The sequence below is a fragment of the Lithobates pipiens genome, unplaced genomic scaffold (genome assembly GCF_037356315.1).
Source record: "Lithobates pipiens isolate NorthernLeopardFrog02 unplaced genomic scaffold, aLitPip1_a1.2 Scaffold_18, whole genome shotgun sequence".
Taxonomy (NCBI): Eukaryota; Metazoa; Chordata; class Amphibia; order Anura; family Ranidae; genus Lithobates; species Lithobates pipiens.
Window position 1 is genome coordinate 540,182,328 of NW_027507758.1, and position 20,456 is coordinate 540,202,783.

The window sequence follows — 20,456 nt, forward strand, 5'->3', positions numbered from 1 at the left end:
TCGCAGATCAACTACTCTTGACTAAATGTCTTCAGAGAGCTTCTTTTTTGTGAGCAATGGTTCACATCAGCTAATGCTTCTTATGAATAGCAATCTTAAAATGTTTAAGTGTCTTTTATCAAAGAAAGTAGCTTAAAACCATACCTCCAACTTCATCTCATTATTTGGACTGCAGGTGTGCAAATTGATTCCAGTTAGCTTTCAATGAAGTCATTAGTCTATGGGTTTACTTACTTTTTTCCTCTAGCACTGTGTATGTTTATTGGGTGTGTTCAATAAAGACAGGCGAAATTAGAACTGGTTGTGATATCAGCTTAAGCAGATTGTGTTTGTCCACTGTTGTGAGTTTTTGTGATTATATCACATTTTATCGCAAATTACAGCAGAAAACCAGTTAATTCTAAAGGGATTCATATACTTTTTCTGGCCACTGTATATTGCCAAACCATTTTTATGATGATTTGGGTAACTGTAAAGCTACTTGATCACTTCGATATGCTGTTTGCTCCTTCGCCTCTTGGGTATCCTAGGCACACTTGAGTGCTGTGAGAGCCTGGGACATCCAAGTAGAACAGACAAGGAACTATTCTGAAATCTCTCTAAAGCCTCATCGGACTTTGTACAAACTTTTCCGTGGACTTTTGTACAAAGGGCGTGGTCCACAAGTTTGTATTGCATACACACGGTCGGACTTTTTGACAACAAACACGAACGTAGTGACGTCACAACGTACTGACGCCACTTCAAAAGAGGACGTTCAATGACTCCAGCGCCACCTTTGGTCAACTTCTGTATTGTAGTCTGATCTTTTGCATTGGTTCTGAGCATGCGTGTTTGTACCTTGTACAAAAGTCCGATGCTTTTGCGTACACACGGTCGGACTTTGCTCCATCCGATTTTTGTTGCCAGAAAGTTTGTCCGTTCACACAGCCAACAAAAGTCAGATGAAAACAGAAAAAGTTTGTCCGATGGAGCGTACACACAGTCGGATGTTGCTCCAAAACAGCTAATTTGCATGTTTGTTGTCAAAAAGTCTGACCGTGTGTATGGGCCTTTAGAGGCAATGAACCTGCAAGCCCTCAACTCTGAACACTTTCAGGTTCAAACCAGTCAGATCCCTGCCCCTGAAGCCAGGAAAACAGCATATTGATAATACAATTACGTAAAAAATTGTGTTAAAAACAATATGTAAGAAATCGAATTTAGGAAAAACACTTGGGAGGCGTGACAAACAATTGCAGAGTGAGGATGTGCTGGCCGGAGTACCATGCCTTACAGGTGACATTGCAGACAGCTCCTGGATCATCCTCTCCTCTCCAATGTCTGTCTGCAGATAGACTAGGTGAACACCCTATTCAACTCAGGAATCATCCATCCAGGGTTTCTTTGTGTCTACAGCTTCCAAAGTGGCAGATCCCTTGGAAGCTAGGAGCTCCTACCTGGAAGGTTTCAACACCATGCTGCTGCAGAATGGCCTGAGCAGGACCAGATGATGGAGTCCTCCAGACAAAAAGCTTAAAACATGTAACTTCTACGTTTTTTTTGCTGTATGCTTCGGATTGTTCCTTATTTCACCTTTTTATGTAATTTTTCAGATGTCAATTTTATGATGTACACTATTACATGATTGTATGATTTTGTTGTATCTTTTTATTTTACCTTCTCTGAATAATAAAAAAAAAAAACGTTTGTAAACAAAAAAAAAAAAAGCATAAAACACATCAGACTCATCTACTCTATCATCTCTGTCTGGGGCTCCAGGCCCCGGAAAAGGCAATGGAAACTGAGAGTCTCTTCCAAGATCCTATAATTTTAACAAGCATGACAAAAGAATTGCACTTCTACTTTCAAACTATGCAAGTGTCCAAACCCTTTTATATTTTACAGTAAATTTGTATTTTTTTAATGCGCACTGAAATTAATTTAATTGAGCTTTTTTCAACTGAAAGTATACATCTGATAAACAGCATTGCGAAACATTAAAAATTGCAAAGCAGGCAGCAGAGCCTGCATATTAATTGTGCAACTATTGCTGTATCTATATAATTATAAACCAAAATATTTAATTTATATTGATTGCAATATTTACGACAAGCTACTACTCTCTTTTACACATATCTGAAAAGGTAAAAATGGATAACATTAATTATCTCATTACAATGGCACCTACAAGTTGGCTAGATGTATTAGGCAACAAATGAACATGTCCCTGAAGTTGATGTGTTGAAAGCAGAAACAATTAGGCAAGCATAAGGATTTGAGCTATTTTAGGTTTGGTTAGACGACAGAGCAACTGCAAAACTGCAGTCCTTGCGGGATGTTACAGGTCTGCAGTGGCCAGTGCCTACCAAAAGTGATTCAAGGAACGAAAATCAGAAACAGGTTCATGGGTGACCAAGGCTCATTGATGCACATGGCCCGTGTAGTCCAATTCAACAGAAAAGCCTCTGTAGCTCAAACTGCTGAAAAAGTTAATGCTGGTTTCAATAGATAGGTGTCAGAATGGACAGTGCATTACAGTTTGTTGTGTTGGAGCTGCATACCTAAAACTGGTCAAATGTCATTATGACATCAAGCAGACAGCATAACTTTAAAACATAATTTACCTTTGCTATCTGTATAAAATATTGGACGATCCTACCAGTGACAGGAACTTCCTGCAACAGGGTGACAATCCAGATTCCCCAGCAGCAAAATTACTGCAGCTTCGCCACCCTTTTGAACACTACCAATGTCTTAATGAGGTAGGTCAAAAAAAAAAACACAAACAGAAAAGACATCAAAAGGGCCAAGAGAACATCTGAATTGTTTGTTAGTATAGATGGAGCATGAAGAGGAATATCCATGTAGTTTTTCACTATACATGGAATTTAAGCTCTGTAGTGTTAACAGGGCCCTTTTAAAAAGCTCCTGGTTGTACATTTGGCACAGTTTCAAGAATCCAGACACCTTATATTATTTGAGGAGTCCAAAGGCAAAATGTCCCCCATGGCAGGTTCTAGCTTTGGATTCTTCAATCCATCCCAACACTGGAGTACCTCAGACAAGGATTCAACACTTTGGGATGGTGGTAGTTCATACACAATTCTTCACTTACAGGGTCTCTTTAAATTTGTTTTGTAAGTTTATTCTTATGGATGGAATTGTAGTATGTAGCCAACTATATCTTCCTGCTAAAATGACTGCCATAACATTTCTGTGTGATGACACCAGTGGATTTAAAGAAGGCCATCCTCATCTCCTTCCAATGACTATGGCTAAGTTAATTTTGAGGTGTATTCTCAAATTCACATTTACTTACATATTAGATTTAGTTTTCTTAAAGGAATCCCTCACTGAGAAAAAAAAACCGACATTGTAGACCTCCTTCCAAAAGCACTGACCCAGAACAAGCAAGTGAAGTTGGAACTTTTGATGTCCACACTGATGACTTGTAGCCACAGGATCATCATGACAGCCAGGCAGCTTGCTTTTCCAGATGGAAAGTGTGGTGTGGGCAGCCTCCATATTTCTTTTCCAACATGTCTGGTTTAGGTCACTTTTTAATGAATAGGTATTAAGTCATTACATATTGTTCAGCTCCTTAACTAAGCTAATAGCTTCATATTAAAAAGAGAGGTAGCATAACATGGCTCTTTCTTCTGGAATTTAAGGTCCAGTATAATGTATTATTACAGTTATCACATTCATTATTATTATTGCTTCAATCCACCCATAACTGATTTCAATGATTTACTTGCTGGCTCCTATTTCGCAATCTAAATAAAAGTAATCTCCAAAGTAGTACTGCTTATCTAACCTTGGAGTCTCACCTCTCATGCAGCAATCTTCACAATAAATCAAATTAAAAATTCAACTAATTAATGACTAGAGCAGGGGGACAGAGATGGAAATGCACCCCCTCCATTGAAGTCTGATACACTCTACAGCATTGCTGTAACATGCAAATATGTGTAATTGTGGTGTATGTATAAACATGGCTCACTGCGGTGCCATTCATTTTGAATGCTACCCCAGTACATTTGCCAGCGTACCACAATGCATGTGTGTTTTAGAGTACCTCACCACACACATGAAGCATCTGTGCATTGTGCCAGATGCAATAAAACCTGCATCAGTGCATTGTGGCGTGTTGGCGGCCCATTCAAAAAAAAATAAAAAAGTTGGTCCTAAAATAATGCATTTAACGCAATGCAAGTATGTGAATCTAGCCTCCATAAATATAACAAGCTGCTGGGGAATTAAAAGGTCAGCCCTAGAGCTGGGCTCATGTATCTTCGAAATCACACATGTCCGATCCCGCCAGAAAGCCACACTGCACAGCGCTAATCACAGGCAGTGAGACATTTCCTGATCTGTGCAGCTGTGAACCGGGAAATGTCTCACTGCCTGTGATTTGCGTTGTGCAGTGTCGGGTTCCTGGCAAGATCGGGCATGTGGGATTTCGAACACGCCCGAGCCCATCTCTAGCCAGCACCAGTTTAAATTTTGGGTGGAACAACCCTATATGTCATCTCTGCATAATGTGTGCAGGTGTGCATAAAATTATATATAATATAAAATATTTAGATTCCAGAAAGCCTCTTCTTTTTCTCTTCCTTGTCCAGCATACTTTGCTGTAGGCTGATCTTTGCATCTTCAAACTGAGGGTTTAGCTGCAAAACTTTATGGAAGTCCTTTATGGCCTCATCAAAAAATCCTGTAAAAAAAAAAAAAAAAAGTAAACAAAAAAATAGAGTGAGGTCAAAAGACTGAAACATCAGAGACAAGATAGGTGTGAACGTAGGGTAAAACCCATGTGTTTTTTAGTGTGTTTTGCAGTTTACAGAAACGCACTACAGTCCATTTAAAATGGTTTTCTATGGTACTACTTACATAGTAGGTGAAGTTGAAAAAAGACACAAGTGCATCAAGTCCAACCTATGTGTGTGATTTTATGTCAGTATTACATTGTATATCCCTGTATGTTGCGGCCGTTCACATGCTTATCTAATAGTTTTTTTAAACTATCGATGCTGCCCACTGAGACCACCGCCTGTGGAAGGGAATTCCACATCCTTGCTACTCTTATAGTAAAGAATTCTCTATGTAGTTTAAGGTTAAATCTATTTTCTTCTCATTTTAATGAGTGGTCACTTGTAAACTCCCTTCCTCAAAAAAAGTTTAATCCCTATTGTGGGGTCACCAGTACAGTATGTGTAGTTCCGCAAAAGCTGGAGGGGCATAGGTTGAGCACTTATGAATTAAAGCAGTGCAGGTTCATCATGAGTTTCGGTTCACACTGGGATGGCTTCAAAGTCGCCTGATTTTGAAGCCGGCCCATACAAAGCGACTTCAGAGTGGCTTGCAAACAACTTCTGTAATAGAAGTCAATGCAAATCTTTCTGAAGTCGCCCCCAAAAAGATAAGGGAACCTTTTAGAGGGCGAAGAATGGTTAGAGCGGTTCCATTACACTGCATGGAGCGCGATTTGTCATTCAGCTAAACCAGCCGACAGGTCGCCTCAGTGCGAACCAAGCCTGATGGCTAGGAGTTTCAGTAAAGCAGTATGATAAGCAGAACTGTGTGATGCTTCAATCAGGTCTGTGTGTTCTGCCATACAGACAGGTCAGGTCACAAGACTCAGGCACTCTCACACAGGCTAATAACTCTTAAGCAGACACAAACTTTAGCAGCACCAACCTAAACGATACAGGACCAAGCCCCTGTTGTAATAAGGCACGTCGAAATTAGGGCTCACTCGTATCGCTTCTGTGTAGTCATCCATTGCTTCATAGAAGTCAACCCGGAAATACTTAATTTGCCCTCTATTATTGTAGGCGGTCGCTAGTTCTTCAGAGCTGCATTTGCTGCAGAAAACAAATAAAAAGGGAAATTACTTTAAAAGGTAAAAAAAAAAAAAAAGAGAGCAAAAAAGAGAACATAGTTGGAGACAGTGGGAGAATCAAAGAAAGGGCAGATTTATAACAACCCGAGAAGACAGCGTACTCCCAATCATCATAAATAATTTTATATTATGACATCATAACAGCAGGCAGCGCTGGGAGTGCTGGCCTTGTGTGACTGGACAAATGCTGAATATGTAGGTGCAGCTGAAAAAAAAAGACATACAGCATTAAATCCTTCTATCTTAACCTTTACAAGCCATTAAATGCTAAACAAAAAATATTTTCCAAATTACATCAATCTAAAAACACTCCCTCTTGAAGGAATTATTTAACTAGTAAATCACATTTTTGGTAGGATACCTTTTTGACAAGCAAAGTGTTGTAATTTATGGCGGAACCATACAAAGAAGACTTTGGCTATAATAAACCACTCTAGCTTTATTTCATAGGGGAGTCAAAGACAGCAGCACCATTTGAAAAGCTAACCTCAAAAACTAGACGTCACCTTTTTTAAATGAAGGACAGCCATTTACTGACCTATTCAAACCTGCTGAATGTTTTACAATAACTGGAATAACTTAAGGAATCCTAAAAATAATTTTCAGGACGGTGGTCAGTGGGAAGAATGCCCCATTTACAGCAGTGGTAAAAGTGCCACCTTTACAGACAGTGAAAAAAAGATCACTGGTGTCATGGAACTTGTTCTGCCAAGTAGTATTGGACCCAGAAGTATGCAGGCACCATCAGATGGGATAGTGAAAAAGTGGGCGCAAAACCATGTATACATATGAGTGTCACCTAGACTCACATAGGTGTAACATAATAATCAGCACATATACCATAAAAATATAACATTACCATTCCAATATATATAAATTGTGGAACAAATATAAATGGGTGTGTTTTTTCTGTGTAGGTAAGATCTCCAACACCGTGCCTTCCGAAAGTGCAGTGTGCTGATTTCTTGTGAAAAAAAATGTTTCACTCAAAGTGACAAATCTGCTCACCAGATATCTCTGGCCACAAAGTGACCACTAGGCATAAGGTATGGAAAACTTCCTCAGCAAACCAGGATCCTCCAAGTCAATTTAAGCTTCAATTGATCATCTCCAATATCGATAAAACCGCATTCAATCATTCGTTAAAACATACAGCAGATCGCAGCTCAGCTATGTGATGAGGCAAGGGCCGGTCCGTCACTTAAATGTGAAACAGGGAAGCGCGGCATGCATCTCAGCTGGGAGTGGAAGAGATAGCTCCTGTGTCAAGCATCTACAGCCTCGTTTTCAGTGCATTTTGTGCTCTGGGGCACATCATCAGTTTTTTTTTCCTGATGACGTGTACCTGAGCACGAAATGAAAAACGTCCGATAATTTGAATGTTAGTAGAGCCAACATAATCCCCCGTACACACATACAAATGTTGGATGTGAGCTTGTTGGCTGAAAGTCCAACCACGTGTATGCTCCATCAAACATTTGTTGTCGGATTTTCCGCCAACAAATGTTGGCTAGCAGGTTCTCTAATTTTCCGCCAACATATTTTTGTTGTTGGACTTTCCGATCGTCTGTACACAAGTCCATCACACAAAAATCCACGCATGCTTGGAAACAACTACGAGCCGGAAACGCTTGGTCTTGTAGAACTAGCATTCGTAATGGAGATATCACGTACGTCACTACGTTTGTAATTGTTGGCCAACATTTGTGTGACCGTGTGTATGCGAGAAAAGTTGTAGCCAACAACCTTCGAACAAAAATCCACCGTTTTGTTGTCAGAAAGTCCGATCGTGTGTACGAAGCATAAGATTTTCAAGCAAAAAAAAAAAAAGGAAACAGACGATCATTTATCCAATATTCTTATCGTGTGTACAAGGCTTTAGGATAATGACGTGCTCTGTACAGTGCTGTGAGGTGTTAGGGATGCTATAGGTGCCTATAAAATCCAGACATGCTTTGTAGAACATAAGTAACCTCTGGACTATGCACTGTGCTTTCACATTCCTCTACTGTAAAAGTTAGTTAGATTATAACTTTGTTTCAGGCATGTAAAAAAAAGGGACTGAAATGGAAATAAATGGTTTTATGAAACCGCACTTGGAAATGTGTACTTGGGACACAAATCTAGTACACGCATTTCTTGGCACATACCGTATTTGCCGGCGTATAAGGCGGCTGGGCATATAAGACGACCCCCCTAATCTTCCATTTAAAATGTTGGATTTGTGCTATACTTGCCCTATAAGACGACCCCCTTCCGACCAGTCTGTCAGCCTGCTCGATGTAACAGTTAACACTGTCTCACAGTATACATACAGTATACCTCGCTGAGCCAATCATGGCGAGCGATGTATTCTATTCATGAATACAAAGCCTGCTCGGATTGGCAGGGGCTGTAACATCATCAGCCCGTGCCTCTCTCAAAGCCAATCGGAGCAGGCTACCGTATGGCCTGCTCGGATTGGCAGAGGTGGTTACTCCAATCCGAGCAGGCTTTGTATTCACTAATAGAATACATCGCTTGCCAGGATTGGCTCAGCGGTGTATACTGTGTACAGTATTACCGCACATTTATTGCGAGCATCCAGTAGGCTGTCATCCAGCGGGCAGCTTGCATAGAAAATGACCCCTGCTTTATACCCGGCGTATAAGACGACCCCCGATTTTTGGCCGTTTTCTTTTAGTGTAAAAGGTCGTCTTATACGCTGGCAAATACGGTACTATAAAAACATGGTTATACAGGGCGCTGCTGTACAACACGCTTGCTCTGGAAATGACATGTAGCATTGGGAAATGCCTTCAAGACTTGAAAACAATAATGGGCCTCAAGTGCGGCCCCTCAAACTTCCAGAGGTCCACATGGTAGTAGCTAGTTTTCATGTGTTGAATTAAATTGCATCAAGTTAGGCAGCCCATTCAAAATAAATGTAACACACCACGCTGCGTAAACTGTTGGAGCTATATAAATCCTGTATAATAATATAATAATAACATGAAAATGTTGATCCTGTGTTTTTTTTTGTCTTTTTTTTGACACACACTAAGAAAATGGGAATTATTAAAGTAGAACTATAGGCAAATCTTTTTTTTTTCATTTTGGATAGCTCAAGGGAGGGTTATAACCCCTGTCAGATTTTTTTGCCATCTGTGTCCCATTTAACTTCACTTCTTGTCCCGTTGCAAAACCGGAAGGGAGTGTAAACCCCTGCAAATTAAGGGAATTCCTTGGGGACCCCCAGGTCACCAGAACTAGTGTCCCCATTGGAAGACTTTCCCCTATAACTTTTCTGGGAACAGTCCAAAATTTACTTTGTGTGATCAGCACAGGGCCAATCAGCACTGTCCAGAGGGTCTGGGGTCCTGCAGTCGTATAGGACACTGAGCGCAGTATGAAAACTCCTACAAACTTTAACCAACCAATGATAGAAGTCATAAGACTGCTCTAACTGCTGAGTAGAAAGGGTATTTAGCAGTTTTATTTACTAAAACAATTGCATTTCCATCTTCTAGTACTGTGGGAGACCAGATATAGTGAACGCAGGGTCCTGGGTTTAGTAACACTTTAAGGTACACATGTCAAACACAAGGCCCATGGGCCGATATCCTTTCCCCAGCAATCGCTACCAGGGAGGAGGACAAAACGCCTCCTCCAGATCCAGCGCCTTTCTGTGCAGCCGTGGAGAGGGTCCTCTCTGCCCCCCTCTAAGCAGTTGGAAGCAGAAGGGACAGAACTCCTCCTACAGATCCTGTGCCTCTGTGTGCAGCCACAGCACCCCCTTGTCTCCACCTCCCCTGGTCTTAGCATTCAGCAGACTCAGGAAGCTGACTCCCGCACTCCTCCGCACTTTCTGCTTCCCAGTGCCTACCCCAGTTTCTTCCAAGCAGCAGGTAAGTGGGGTGCACTGTGATGTAAGGGACGTTTGGGGACTCTTGAATTCTGATGATGGGGGGGGGGGACTCTTTACATATGATATAAGGGGGAGTGGGTTGCTCTGACATCTAGTCTTTCAGATACAACTGAGCTTTTGAGGGCAACCATAATGCTGATGCGGTCCATGATAAAATGGGAGTATGAGAACCCTGCTTTAAGGCAAGGAATGCATTAGGGTAAAAATGTTTCGGCTTTAGAACCACTTTAATACTAGAGCACTCCAAATAGGTAAATAGTGAAAACCTCCTGGGGTTGCCAGTTTTCTTAGAGCATATTCAGCTTGTAGATGATGTGTGCTCTCACCTCTTTTGTGTGCAGCGGTCTATGATTTTCCCATACAGATCCTCAGCCACATCCAGATGACGTTTCTCTAGCTCTGCATTGGCTGTCTGCAGCAGACTATGCTCCATTCTGAAAGAAAGCAGAATTCCAAGATTCATTTGAATATTTGCTTTGGTATGTGCAGATGTGAACCCTTAGACCCCTTTCACACCATGCCACCCATAGCGTCGACGGTAAAACGCCGCTATTTTTAGCGGCGTTTTACCGTCGGATTTGCGGCGCATTTCGGCCGGGAAAGTGTTAAAACACCCGGCAATACACCGCAATAGCAGCGTTTTGCCGGCGGTATTACAGCGCTGCCCCATTGATTTCAATGGGGAGCAGCGGTAAACACACCGCTCCAAAGAAGATGCTGGCAGGACTTTTCCTGACGTCCTGCCAGCGCACCGCTGCAGTGTGAAAGCCCCCAGGCTTTCACACTACATACAATGGTGCAGCAGTTTTAGGGCGGATTGCAGACACTATTTCTAACACTATAGCGCCTGCAAAACGCCCTTGGTGTGAAAGGGGTCTTAATATTACATACTGCTAGAGAAGTACAGCACAGCGATTTGGTGATTAGCACTACTGTCTGCAGTGTTGTTATTCTTGGTTTCATTTCCACAACTGTCTCTGCATGCATGAAAGTGTTGCTCTGATGATGATTTAAATGGAATAGGTGATAAAAATTCTAAATGTGCTTGAATGCCAAATATATATGAGAGGATGAGAATATATCAGAAAAATACCAGTCAGTGCAAGTCCTCATATACAGTGGGGAGAACAAGTATTTGATACACTGACGATTTTGCAGGTTTTCCTACTTACAAAGCATGTAGAGGTCTGTAATTTTTATCATAGGTACTCTTCAAGTGTGAGAGACAGAATCTAAAAAAATATGGAAAAAAAAAAAGACGAAAATCACATGGTATGATTTTTAAATAATTAATTTGCATTAATTGCATGACATAAGTATTTGATACATCAGAAAATCAGAACTTAATATTTGGTACAGAAACCTTTGTTTGCAATTACAGAGACCAAACATTTCCTGTAGTTCTTGACCAGGTTTGCACACACTCACTGCAGCAGGGATTTTGGCCCACTCCTCCATGCATACCTTCTGCAGATCCATCAGGTTTTGGGGCTGTTGCTGGGCAATATGGATTTTCAGCTCCCTCCAAAGATTTTCTATTGGGTTCAGGTCTGGAGACTGGCTAGGCCACTCCAGGACCTTATTATGCTTCTTACGGAGCCACTCCTTAGTTGCCCTGGCTGTGTGTTTTGGGTCGTTGTCATGCTGGAAGACCCAGCCATGACCCAGCGTCAATGCTCTTACTGAGGGAAGGAGGTTGTTGGCCAAGATCTTGCGATACACAGCCCCATCCATCCTCCCCTCAATACGGTGCAGTTGTCCTGTCCCCTTTGCAAAAAAGCAGCCCCAAAGAATGATTTTTCCACCTCCATGCTTCATAGTTGGGACCGTGTTCTTGGAGTTGTACTCATCCTTCTTCCTCCAAACACGGCAAGTAGAGTTTAGACTAAAAAGCTCTATTTTTGTCTCATCAGACCACATGACCTTCTCCCATTCCTCCTCTGGATCATCCCGATGGTCATTGACAAACTTCAGACTGGCCTGGACATGCTCTGACTTAAGCAGGGGGACCTTGCGTGCGCTGCAGGATTTTAATCCATGACAGATGGGGTGTTACTAATGGTTTTCCTTGAGACTGTGGTCCCAGCTCTCTTCAGGTCATTGACCAGATCCTGCTGTGTAGTTCTGGGCTGATCCCTCACCTTCCTCATGATCATTGATGCCCCATGAGGTGAGATCTTGCATGGAGCCCCAGACTGAGGGAGATTGACCGTCATCTTGAACTTCTTCCATTTTCTAATAATTGCGCCAACAGTTGTTGCCTTCTCACCAAGCTGCTTGCCTATTGTCCTGTAGCGTTGTGTAGGTCTACAATTTTATCCCTGATATCCTTACACAGCTCTCTGGCCTTGGCCATTGTAGATAGGTTGGAGTCTGTTTGATTGAATGTGTGGACGGGTGTCTTTTCTACAGGTAACAAGTTCAAACAGGTGCAGTTAATACGGGTATTGAGTGGAGAACAGGAGGGCATTTCTTAAAGAAAAAAAATAACATCTCTGTGAGAGCTGGAACTCTTAGCCCCTGTACACACGGTCGGAGATTTTGACAACCAAATCCGTCGGATCTTGTCCGTCGGATCTTGTCCGAAACTGTTGCATATACACGGTCAGACTAGGTTGTCGAGAAATCCGATCATTCAGAACGTGATGACGTCATTTTGTTACGATGGGACTACGTTCAGGCTAGTAGCCAATAGCTTTGATGTAGGAATTTGATCTGAGCATGCGTGGCACTTGGTCCGATCAAAATTCTCTACACATGATCGGAGTATGTCCGATCGGCCCAGTTGGTCGGGAAATATTTCCAACAAGTTGGAAAATTGGGTCCGACGGATATTCAGACGGAATCAGTCCGATGCATACCACACACAGTCGGATTATCCGACGACACGGTCCGATAGGACACATTCCGACGGATTCTCCGACCGTGTGTACAAGGGCTTACTCGTTAGTATGTGATCAAATACTTATGTCATGCAATAAAATGCAAATTAATTATTTAAAAATCATACAATGTGATTTTCTGGATTTTTGTTTTAGATTCAGTCTCTCGCACCTGAAGAATACCTACAATAAAAATGACAGACCTCTACATGCTTTGCAAGTAGGAAAACCTGCACAATTGGCAGTGTATCAAATACTTGTTCTCCAGGCTATAGGCACACACAGAACAATCTGGTGCTTAATTAAATAAGTAATGAAAATCAGTCCAAAAATCCTGTGCAAAGTCCTCCAAATAAATATCTTCAAATAACAAACTTCATATGATACTTAAATCTTCCATGGTAAGTACTGCCCATACCGGTGCAAAATAAACAATAGTGCTCTTATATAAACACCATGTGCCACATCAGGCTCCCAAAACCTTCACCCTTCAACACAAAGAAGTAAGGCATGTATTAACCAGACACTACAAACCCTCAGCTCCTTATTCTTAGTACACGCGGGCTGAATGCCAGGCGACATCAGCCGACACTCGTATGTCTCTGTCAGACATGCATGCTGGAAAAACAGCTCCCAAATAGAGCTCTCACCCAATGGCAGACAGCGCTGAAAGTAGTGTTCTGGTGGGCGGGGCCGCCCCCGTCAGAACAAAATAGCTTAGGATTGCTGTACTAACATTGGGTTGTTAGTGCAGCCACTCCAACCTGAGTGAACAGTTTTTTTTTCCTTCAACCTAAAAAACTGATAGTGTGTACCAGGCTTTGGGTTAGGGCCCCTTCAGCCTCCTGTCCACTGAGGTCTCTATTGGTGCACTTGCCAGTACCTCCAGGGGTGCGGTTCCTTTAGGATCCCGAAGCATCCATGCAGCCATTATGCACTGGTCTGTGGTGCCACTTGGGAAGCTAAACCAGGTTTCTTTGCTCATGTCTCTGCCTTTGGGTCGTTCTCAGAGCCCTACATTGCAAATAGCACTCAGAAGAAGCTCCTGGCACTGGAGGTACTCCGAGTGCAGCAAGAGAGACCCCTACTTTTTTCATGGTCTATGAAAACTTAAATAAAGAATTAATAAAATAAATAGGTAAAACCCATGCTATTTACAAAACTGAGTAGCTGAAGAGTTATTAAACCCACATATATAACAATCAGAACCATCTCGCTTTCTATTTAAAGTGTTTTTTAAATCAGAATTTTTTTTTTTAACCTTAGCCACTTGGCCTCCGGGAGATTTACCCCTTGACCCATGATCAGGCCATGTATTACTTTAATAGACAATTGTGCGATTGTGCAACATACCAAAAATAACATTTGTTCTCCCCCACAAATAGAGCTTTCTTTTGGTGGTATTTGATCACCTCTGTGATTTATTTTGACTATAAACAAAAAAGTGTGACAATTTTGAAAAAAAATTAAAAAACTATATTTTTTACTTTCTGCTATAAAACATATGCAATAAAAAAAATCAAGTTTCTTCATCAATTTAGGTTCTCCTACATATTTTTGGTAAAAAATACATGTATATTGATTGGTTTGCGCAAAAGTTATAGCGTCTACAAACTATGGGATAGATTTATTTATTATTATTTAATTTTTTTACTAGTAATGGCGGTGATCAGAAACTTATAGGGTGACTGCGACATTGCAGCAGACATTACACTGACACTTTTTGGTGATCAGTGCTAAAAAATAGGCACTGTCACTGTACTAATGACACTGACAGGAAAGGAGTTTACATCAGGGGCGATCAGTGTTAACTGTGTGCCTAGCCAGTGTTTTAGTACTGTGGGGGAGGTGCTTGTACTAGGGGAAGACATGGAACCATGTCCCTGCTTTGCAGAGATACAGGATCCAGGTCTTCCCTCCAGTCAGAATGGCGATCTGCCTTGTTTACATAGGCAGATCGCCATTCTGCCTGTGTGCAAGGTGATTGGCAGGTGCCAGTGGACATCCAGTCTGCAGTACCCACCGCTGAGCTCCTGCTGTGTCCGATCATAGTGGGAGAAACCTGCTGGTGGCGGGCATGCATGTGCCCTACCTGGAAGTGCCAACACACCTTTATTTATATGATCCAGTGTTCTGTCAACAGAGCAGTAATTGCATATGTCGACGACTGTTTTCACAGAACACCGACAGCGTATACACTGCTAACCAAGAACATGGCTGCCTCCAAGGCGGCGACAATTTTTTTTACTCCTTAGCCGATGTTCTGTCAAAACAGCCAACTCGTGTACCGTAGTGTATATGCTGCCGGGTATGTGACAGGCCCTCTTTATACCATATAAGTGACAGGTCCTCTTTATACCATATAAGTGACAGGTCCTATTTAAACCATATAAGTGACAGGTCCTCTTTAAACCATATAAGTGTCAGGTTCTCTTTAAACCATATAAGTGTCAGGTTCTCTTTAAACCATATAAGTGACAGGTCCTCTTTAAACCATATAAGTGACAGGTTCTCTTTAAACCATATAAGTGTCAGGTTCTCTTTAAACCATATAAGTGTCAGGTTCTCTTTAAACCATATAAGTGACAGGTCCTCTTTATACCATATAAGTGACAGGTCCTCTTTATACCATATAAGTGACAGGTCCTCTTTAAACCATCTAAATGTCAGTTCCTCTTTATACCATCGAAATGACAGTTCTCTTTATACCATATAAGTGCAGGTCCTTTTTATACCATATAAGTGACAGGTCCTATTTATACCATATAAGTGACAGGTCCTATTTATACCATATAAGTGACAGGTCCTCTTTATACCATATAAGGGAAAGGTCCTCTTCATGCCATAAAACATCCATTCCACACACTGGGGTGAATAGAGGAAGTGAAGGAAGAGACAAGCAGAGCCATTCCCAGGATCTGGTCTTCATACCCGGCAGCAGGAATCAGTGACAGTCGGATGAATACTATGAACACATTGTACAGGAAGTCCATACAACGTACACACATACCCCAGAGATCCCTTTACAATGGTATCCATGGAAACACACAGACCCCCCACAACTTACGCGACTATGCCCGACAGCGCAACCTCATGACGTAAATGGCTTCGGGAGGAGCACGCCTGACCACGTGGGAGGCGGGACTTTTAAAGAGACCGTGCATGTAGTGGAGAGACGCTCTCTTTCCATTGTAGTTATGATGATGAGCTGTAGGACTATGGGCTGTTATCCTTATGGAGGTACGAATAAAGAGAAATAAATATAAACAATACCAGTGTATATATATTATTTATTTGTGATAGTTATGTACTCGTTCCCAGACACATATGTGCTCCTCTATGGCCACTTGCAGTGACTTGTTTTCTGTGATGTAGTATATACCAGCTGTGTATACAGTGCGGCTCCATGTGTAAGAACCCTGAGAAGAAGAGAGCCCACCAATAATCAGATCCTGACACAGACCCCCACTAAGGTTTTCTTCACATCTATCTATGCTGGCAATGTGTGTGCTTTCCTGACACACACAAACCTGCTGCCCTTTATCAGAATTACCTTTTAAAGTGGTAGTATACCACACCGGTTTTTTATTTTTTTTAAACCCTCAATGTAAAGGGATAATGTGCTAGTATGCGTCACATACTAGCACATTACAAGATATTTAGAATGCCGCACTGTCAGCACTGACAACTTGACAAGTGCTTCCATCTTCACCCATCTTCCAGGTTTGTGGCCTTCAGCCATCTGATTGGCCACACCATGATGATGTCACTCCTGCACATGCACACGCCACACAGGACTCAGTGGCCGCGGTATGGATTCTGGAGGGATGGCACGGGTATATCGCCCCTTCAGAGCGCAGTGACATCATCAGCTGCATGCAGTGTGAATATCTCCTAAACCGTGAAGGAGATATTCATAGTACTTAGAGGTAAGCCTTATTATAGGTACACGTTTACAGAAAGGGTTTATTGCCACTTTAATTCTTAAAGTGGTTGTAAACCCTTACAAACCACATTGACCTACAGGTAAGCCTAGATTAAGGCTTACCTGTAGGTCCAAGCAATATCTCCTAAACCTATATGGTTTAGGAGATATTTGCCCGAAAACGAGCACCGCTGTCTACGGCGCATGCGCCGTAGACAGCGGCGCGCAGGTGCACTGGTTGCGGCAGTTCCAAAAATGGAGCTGCCGCATTTGACGACTCCCGTGTGCATGCGCGGGAGTGGCGGCTTCGCTGAATGACAGCGGCGGAGCTGCGAGACGCCACCAGCAAGATGGATGCGGCGGACTACAGGGGACAGCGCGACTTCGCTGGCTCCTGTGTCAGGTAAGTGACACATAATGGGCTACTATGCGATGCATAATAGTCCATTATGCTTTACCTTTGCAGGGAAAAAAAAGAGGAAGTAAACTCATCAGGGTTTACTTCCTCTTTAATGGCATCCATTTTGAGAACCGGTACCCAAAACTGAACTGCATATTCCAGGTGAGGTCTTACTAATGATTTGTACAGGGCCAAAATTATATCTCTCTCTCTGGAGTCCATACCTCTCTTAATAAGAGAAAGGACTTTGCTCGCTTTGGAAACTGCAGCTTGGCATTGCATGCTATTATTAGGCTTATAATAAGGGCCATCTTTAAATATTGTTTGGATCCTGGGAAAGCATTTTCTTTCCACCTCTGCATCCTCCGTCCACCTCTGTACTCCCCCCCGTCCACAGCTACATCTGTATCCTCTGTTCACAGCCACCTCTGTACCCCACCCCCCTTGTCCACAGCCACCTCCGTCCACCCCCCGTCCACCACCCCCCACCCCCCGTCCACAGCCACCTCCGTACCCCCCCCCCCCCCTTGTCCACAGCCACCTCCGTACACTCTCCCTGTCAACAGCCACCACTGTATGGTATCCTCTGTCCAAAGCCACCTCTGTACCCCACCCCTGTCCACAGCCACCTCTGTATCCCCCCCATCCACAGCCACCTCTGTATTAAGGTTGCCACATTTTCTTCAAGCCAAACCCAAACACTTTAGCAGCCTGGGACACCTTTGGGTGCACCCAGAAGAGTAGTAATGTGGTGCACATAGTGTGCCGCAGCCAACATTAATTGTGGTCAAATTGCTATTGCTGACATCATCAACCTGCATTCCAGTAATGCTGAACCTGCCCCTAGACAGCCGCCCACAGCTCCCAGATGGCAACAGACTTGTGTGCGACTATCTTGGTTACCTGGGAAGCCACAGCCCAGTCTGAATAAAGTGTCCAGGTTTCAGTCCGCCTGAAACCCGGACTCATGATTCAAAACCCATACTTTCCAGGGGAATCCCAGACAGGTGGCAACCCTACTCTATATCCTCTGTCCACAGCCACGTCTGTACCCCCCCCCCCCCCATCACCAGTCACCTCTTTAGCCCCCCATCCACAGCCTCCCTCCCTTTACAGTTCTCACTGCTTCACAAATCCACACCCTCCTTCTCACAGTTCTCACCCTCATAGCAATGCTGCACTGTTATGTGCGTGTGCGCTCTTTTACCAACACACACAGCGCAGTCCCCACTTATAAGATCTGTAGAATACAGCCAGAACACTTCACTCTGTTCTGTGCTGTCCTATAGAAGTCTGAGATGGGGGCAGGGGAGCAAGGAGAGCCACTCTGCCTCACTCCCTGTCAGGACAAGCCGACTCTTAGCCCTTGTACACACGGTCGGACATTCCGACAACCAAATCCGTTGGATTTTGTCCGAAACTGGTGTTGCATACACATGGTCGGACAAAGTTGTCGGAAAATCCAATTGTTCAGAACGTGTTGACGTTATTTCGTTACGACGGGACTACGTTCAGGCTAGTAGCCAATAGCTTTGGTCTAGAAATTTGATCGGAGCATGCGTGGCACGGATCGTGTTGTCGGAAAATGTTATAGCCCAGCTCTAAAACTTTGTTGGTCAGATATTCCGACGGAAACAGTCCGATGGAGCCCACACACGTTTGGATTATCCGACAACACGGTCCGATTGGACATTTTCCATCAGAATGTCCGACCCTGTGTACAAGGGCTTACACATACAGCGTGCAGCTGTGCTTCTCCCCTGTCAGTGTGTCTGTTCAGGTTACCTGGCCGGGATAGAAAACGGGGGAGTACAGTACAGCTGTATTTGTGACTGCTACACCGGGAGAATTATTTGAGGGGAGCACAGTCTTCAAGGGTAGCTGCTTTGGGGGCCCCTAACAATGACAGGGCCCTAGGCAGCTACCCCTTTTGCCCTGTGGTAAAAACAGCCCTTCTTATACCAAAACTCCCCAGATCCTGCTCCACCATTAATTCCCCCAGTTGTACTCCACCTTGTTTGTATAATGCAGTGATGGTGAACCTTGGCACCCCAGATGTTTTGGAACTACATTTCCCATGATGCTCATGCACTCTGCAGTGTAGTTGAGCATCATGGGAAATGTAGTTCCAAAACATCTGGGGTGCTGAGGTTCACCATCACTGGTATAATGCATGCGTATTCTTAGCCTCCAAGTCCCGTATTTATTGGCGTATAACACGTACTTTTTTTCCCCTTAAAATCTGGAAAATCATGGGTGCGTGTTGTACGCTAATCCTCCGCCGATTGTGAGGTCTTCTGCGGCTTGACAAGGCTGCAAATGACACTGACAAGGCTGCATTGGTGGGCATTTAAATATAAGTTTTTTTCCTTAAACTTCCCTCCTAAAAGTTTTTTTCCTTAAAATTCCCTCCTAAACTTGAGGTGTGTGTTATACGCCAATAAATGTGGTACATAAATTTACATTTATCAACATTAAACCTCATTTGCCACATAGTTGCCCAATTAGACAGAGCATTGAGGTTGGCTTGTAAATTGGAGACATCCTGTAAGGACGTTATTCCACTGCATAGCTTGGTGTCATCTGCAAAGACAGAAATGTTACTTTTGATCCCAGACCCAATATAATTTATAAAGATATTAAAAAGTAAGGGTCCCAGCACTGAACCTTGGGGTACACCACTGATAACCTTAGACCATTCACAGTATGAATCATTAACCACTACTCTCTGAATTCTGTCTTTTAGACAGTTTTCTATCCATTTACAAACTGATCTTTCCAAGCCTGTGGACTTTACCTTACACATTGAATTGTGTCAAATGCTTTTGCAAAATCCAAGTCCATGTCCACAGCCACTTTCCATTGTCCAAGGTTTTACTTACCTCCTCATAAAAAGAAATCAGGTTTGTCTTACAACTATTGTCTTTCGTGAATCCATGCTGTCTGTTGCTTAAAATATTTTCCAGCAAGAACTCATCTATGTGATCTTTTATTAAATTCTCCAGTATCTCCCCAAATATGGAAGTTAGTGTGCTTTCACACTGAGGCTTTGGGGGGCGTTGGCGGTAAAGTGCTGCTATTTTTAGCGGCGGTTTATCATCATTTTAGCTTTGTTATCCGCCCGCTAGCGGGTCAATTTTAACAAAGGGTTAAAAAAGGGTTAAAACCACCCGCAAAGCCCCGCTACAGTGGCACTTTGCCGGCAGTGATACCCATTGATTTCAATGGGCAGCGCTGCAAAGATGTTGCTTGTAGGACTTTTTTACCGCCCTGCAAGCGCACCACCACCGTGAGAGGAGAGGCTCCATAGCTGCCTCAATCATAACAACAGGTGATAAAGAATAAAATGTTTATTTGTGAATATATGACAATTGGTTACAACAATTTCTGTTTTGGTTAACGTTTTTAAAATAATATATAATACAATTGAATTACTTCTGATTTTGCACATAAAG

General features: G+C 42.8%; 1 protein-coding gene across 3 annotated transcripts; it reads right to left on the reverse strand.

Moving 5' to 3' along the window:
- Positions 1-2,055: 2,055 nt before the first annotated feature.
- On the reverse strand, positions 2,056-15,823 carry TTC32 (tetratricopeptide repeat domain 32). 3 transcript variants are annotated; one of them, XM_077488826.1, is made up of 4 exons: positions 15,744-15,823; positions 10,121-10,228; positions 5,683-5,849; positions 2,056-4,699 (listed from the first exon to the last, which is right to left on the reverse strand). In XM_077488826.1, the coding sequence occupies exons 2-4, from the start codon at positions 10,225-10,227 to the stop codon at positions 4,566-4,568; spliced, it is 408 nt and encodes a 135-aa protein (XP_077344952.1). In that variant the 5' UTR covers position 10,228; positions 15,744-15,823; the 3' UTR covers positions 2,056-4,565. The 3 variants fall into 3 exon arrangements, with proteins under 3 accessions (XP_077344952.1, XP_077344951.1, XP_077344953.1); XM_077488825.1 differs by lacking the exon at positions 15,744-15,823 and adding an exon at positions 15,687-15,730; XM_077488827.1 differs by lacking the exon at positions 15,744-15,823 and adding an exon at positions 15,493-15,636.
- Positions 15,824-20,456: the final 4,633 nt, after the last annotated feature.

Coding starts and splice junctions, on each gene's coding strand:
- TTC32 (XM_077488825.1), bottom strand. CDS start 15,715: ATGGATACCATTGTAAAGGGATCTCTGGG. Junction 10,229..15,686: donor ATTGTAAAGGGATCTCTGGG/GTATGTGTGTAC, acceptor GCTTTCTTTCAG/AATGGAGCATAGTCTGCTGC. Junction 4,700..5,682: donor CTTGGTCCTGTATCGTTTAG/GTTGGTGCTGCT, acceptor TTTTTTTTACAG/GATTTTTTGATGAGGCCATA.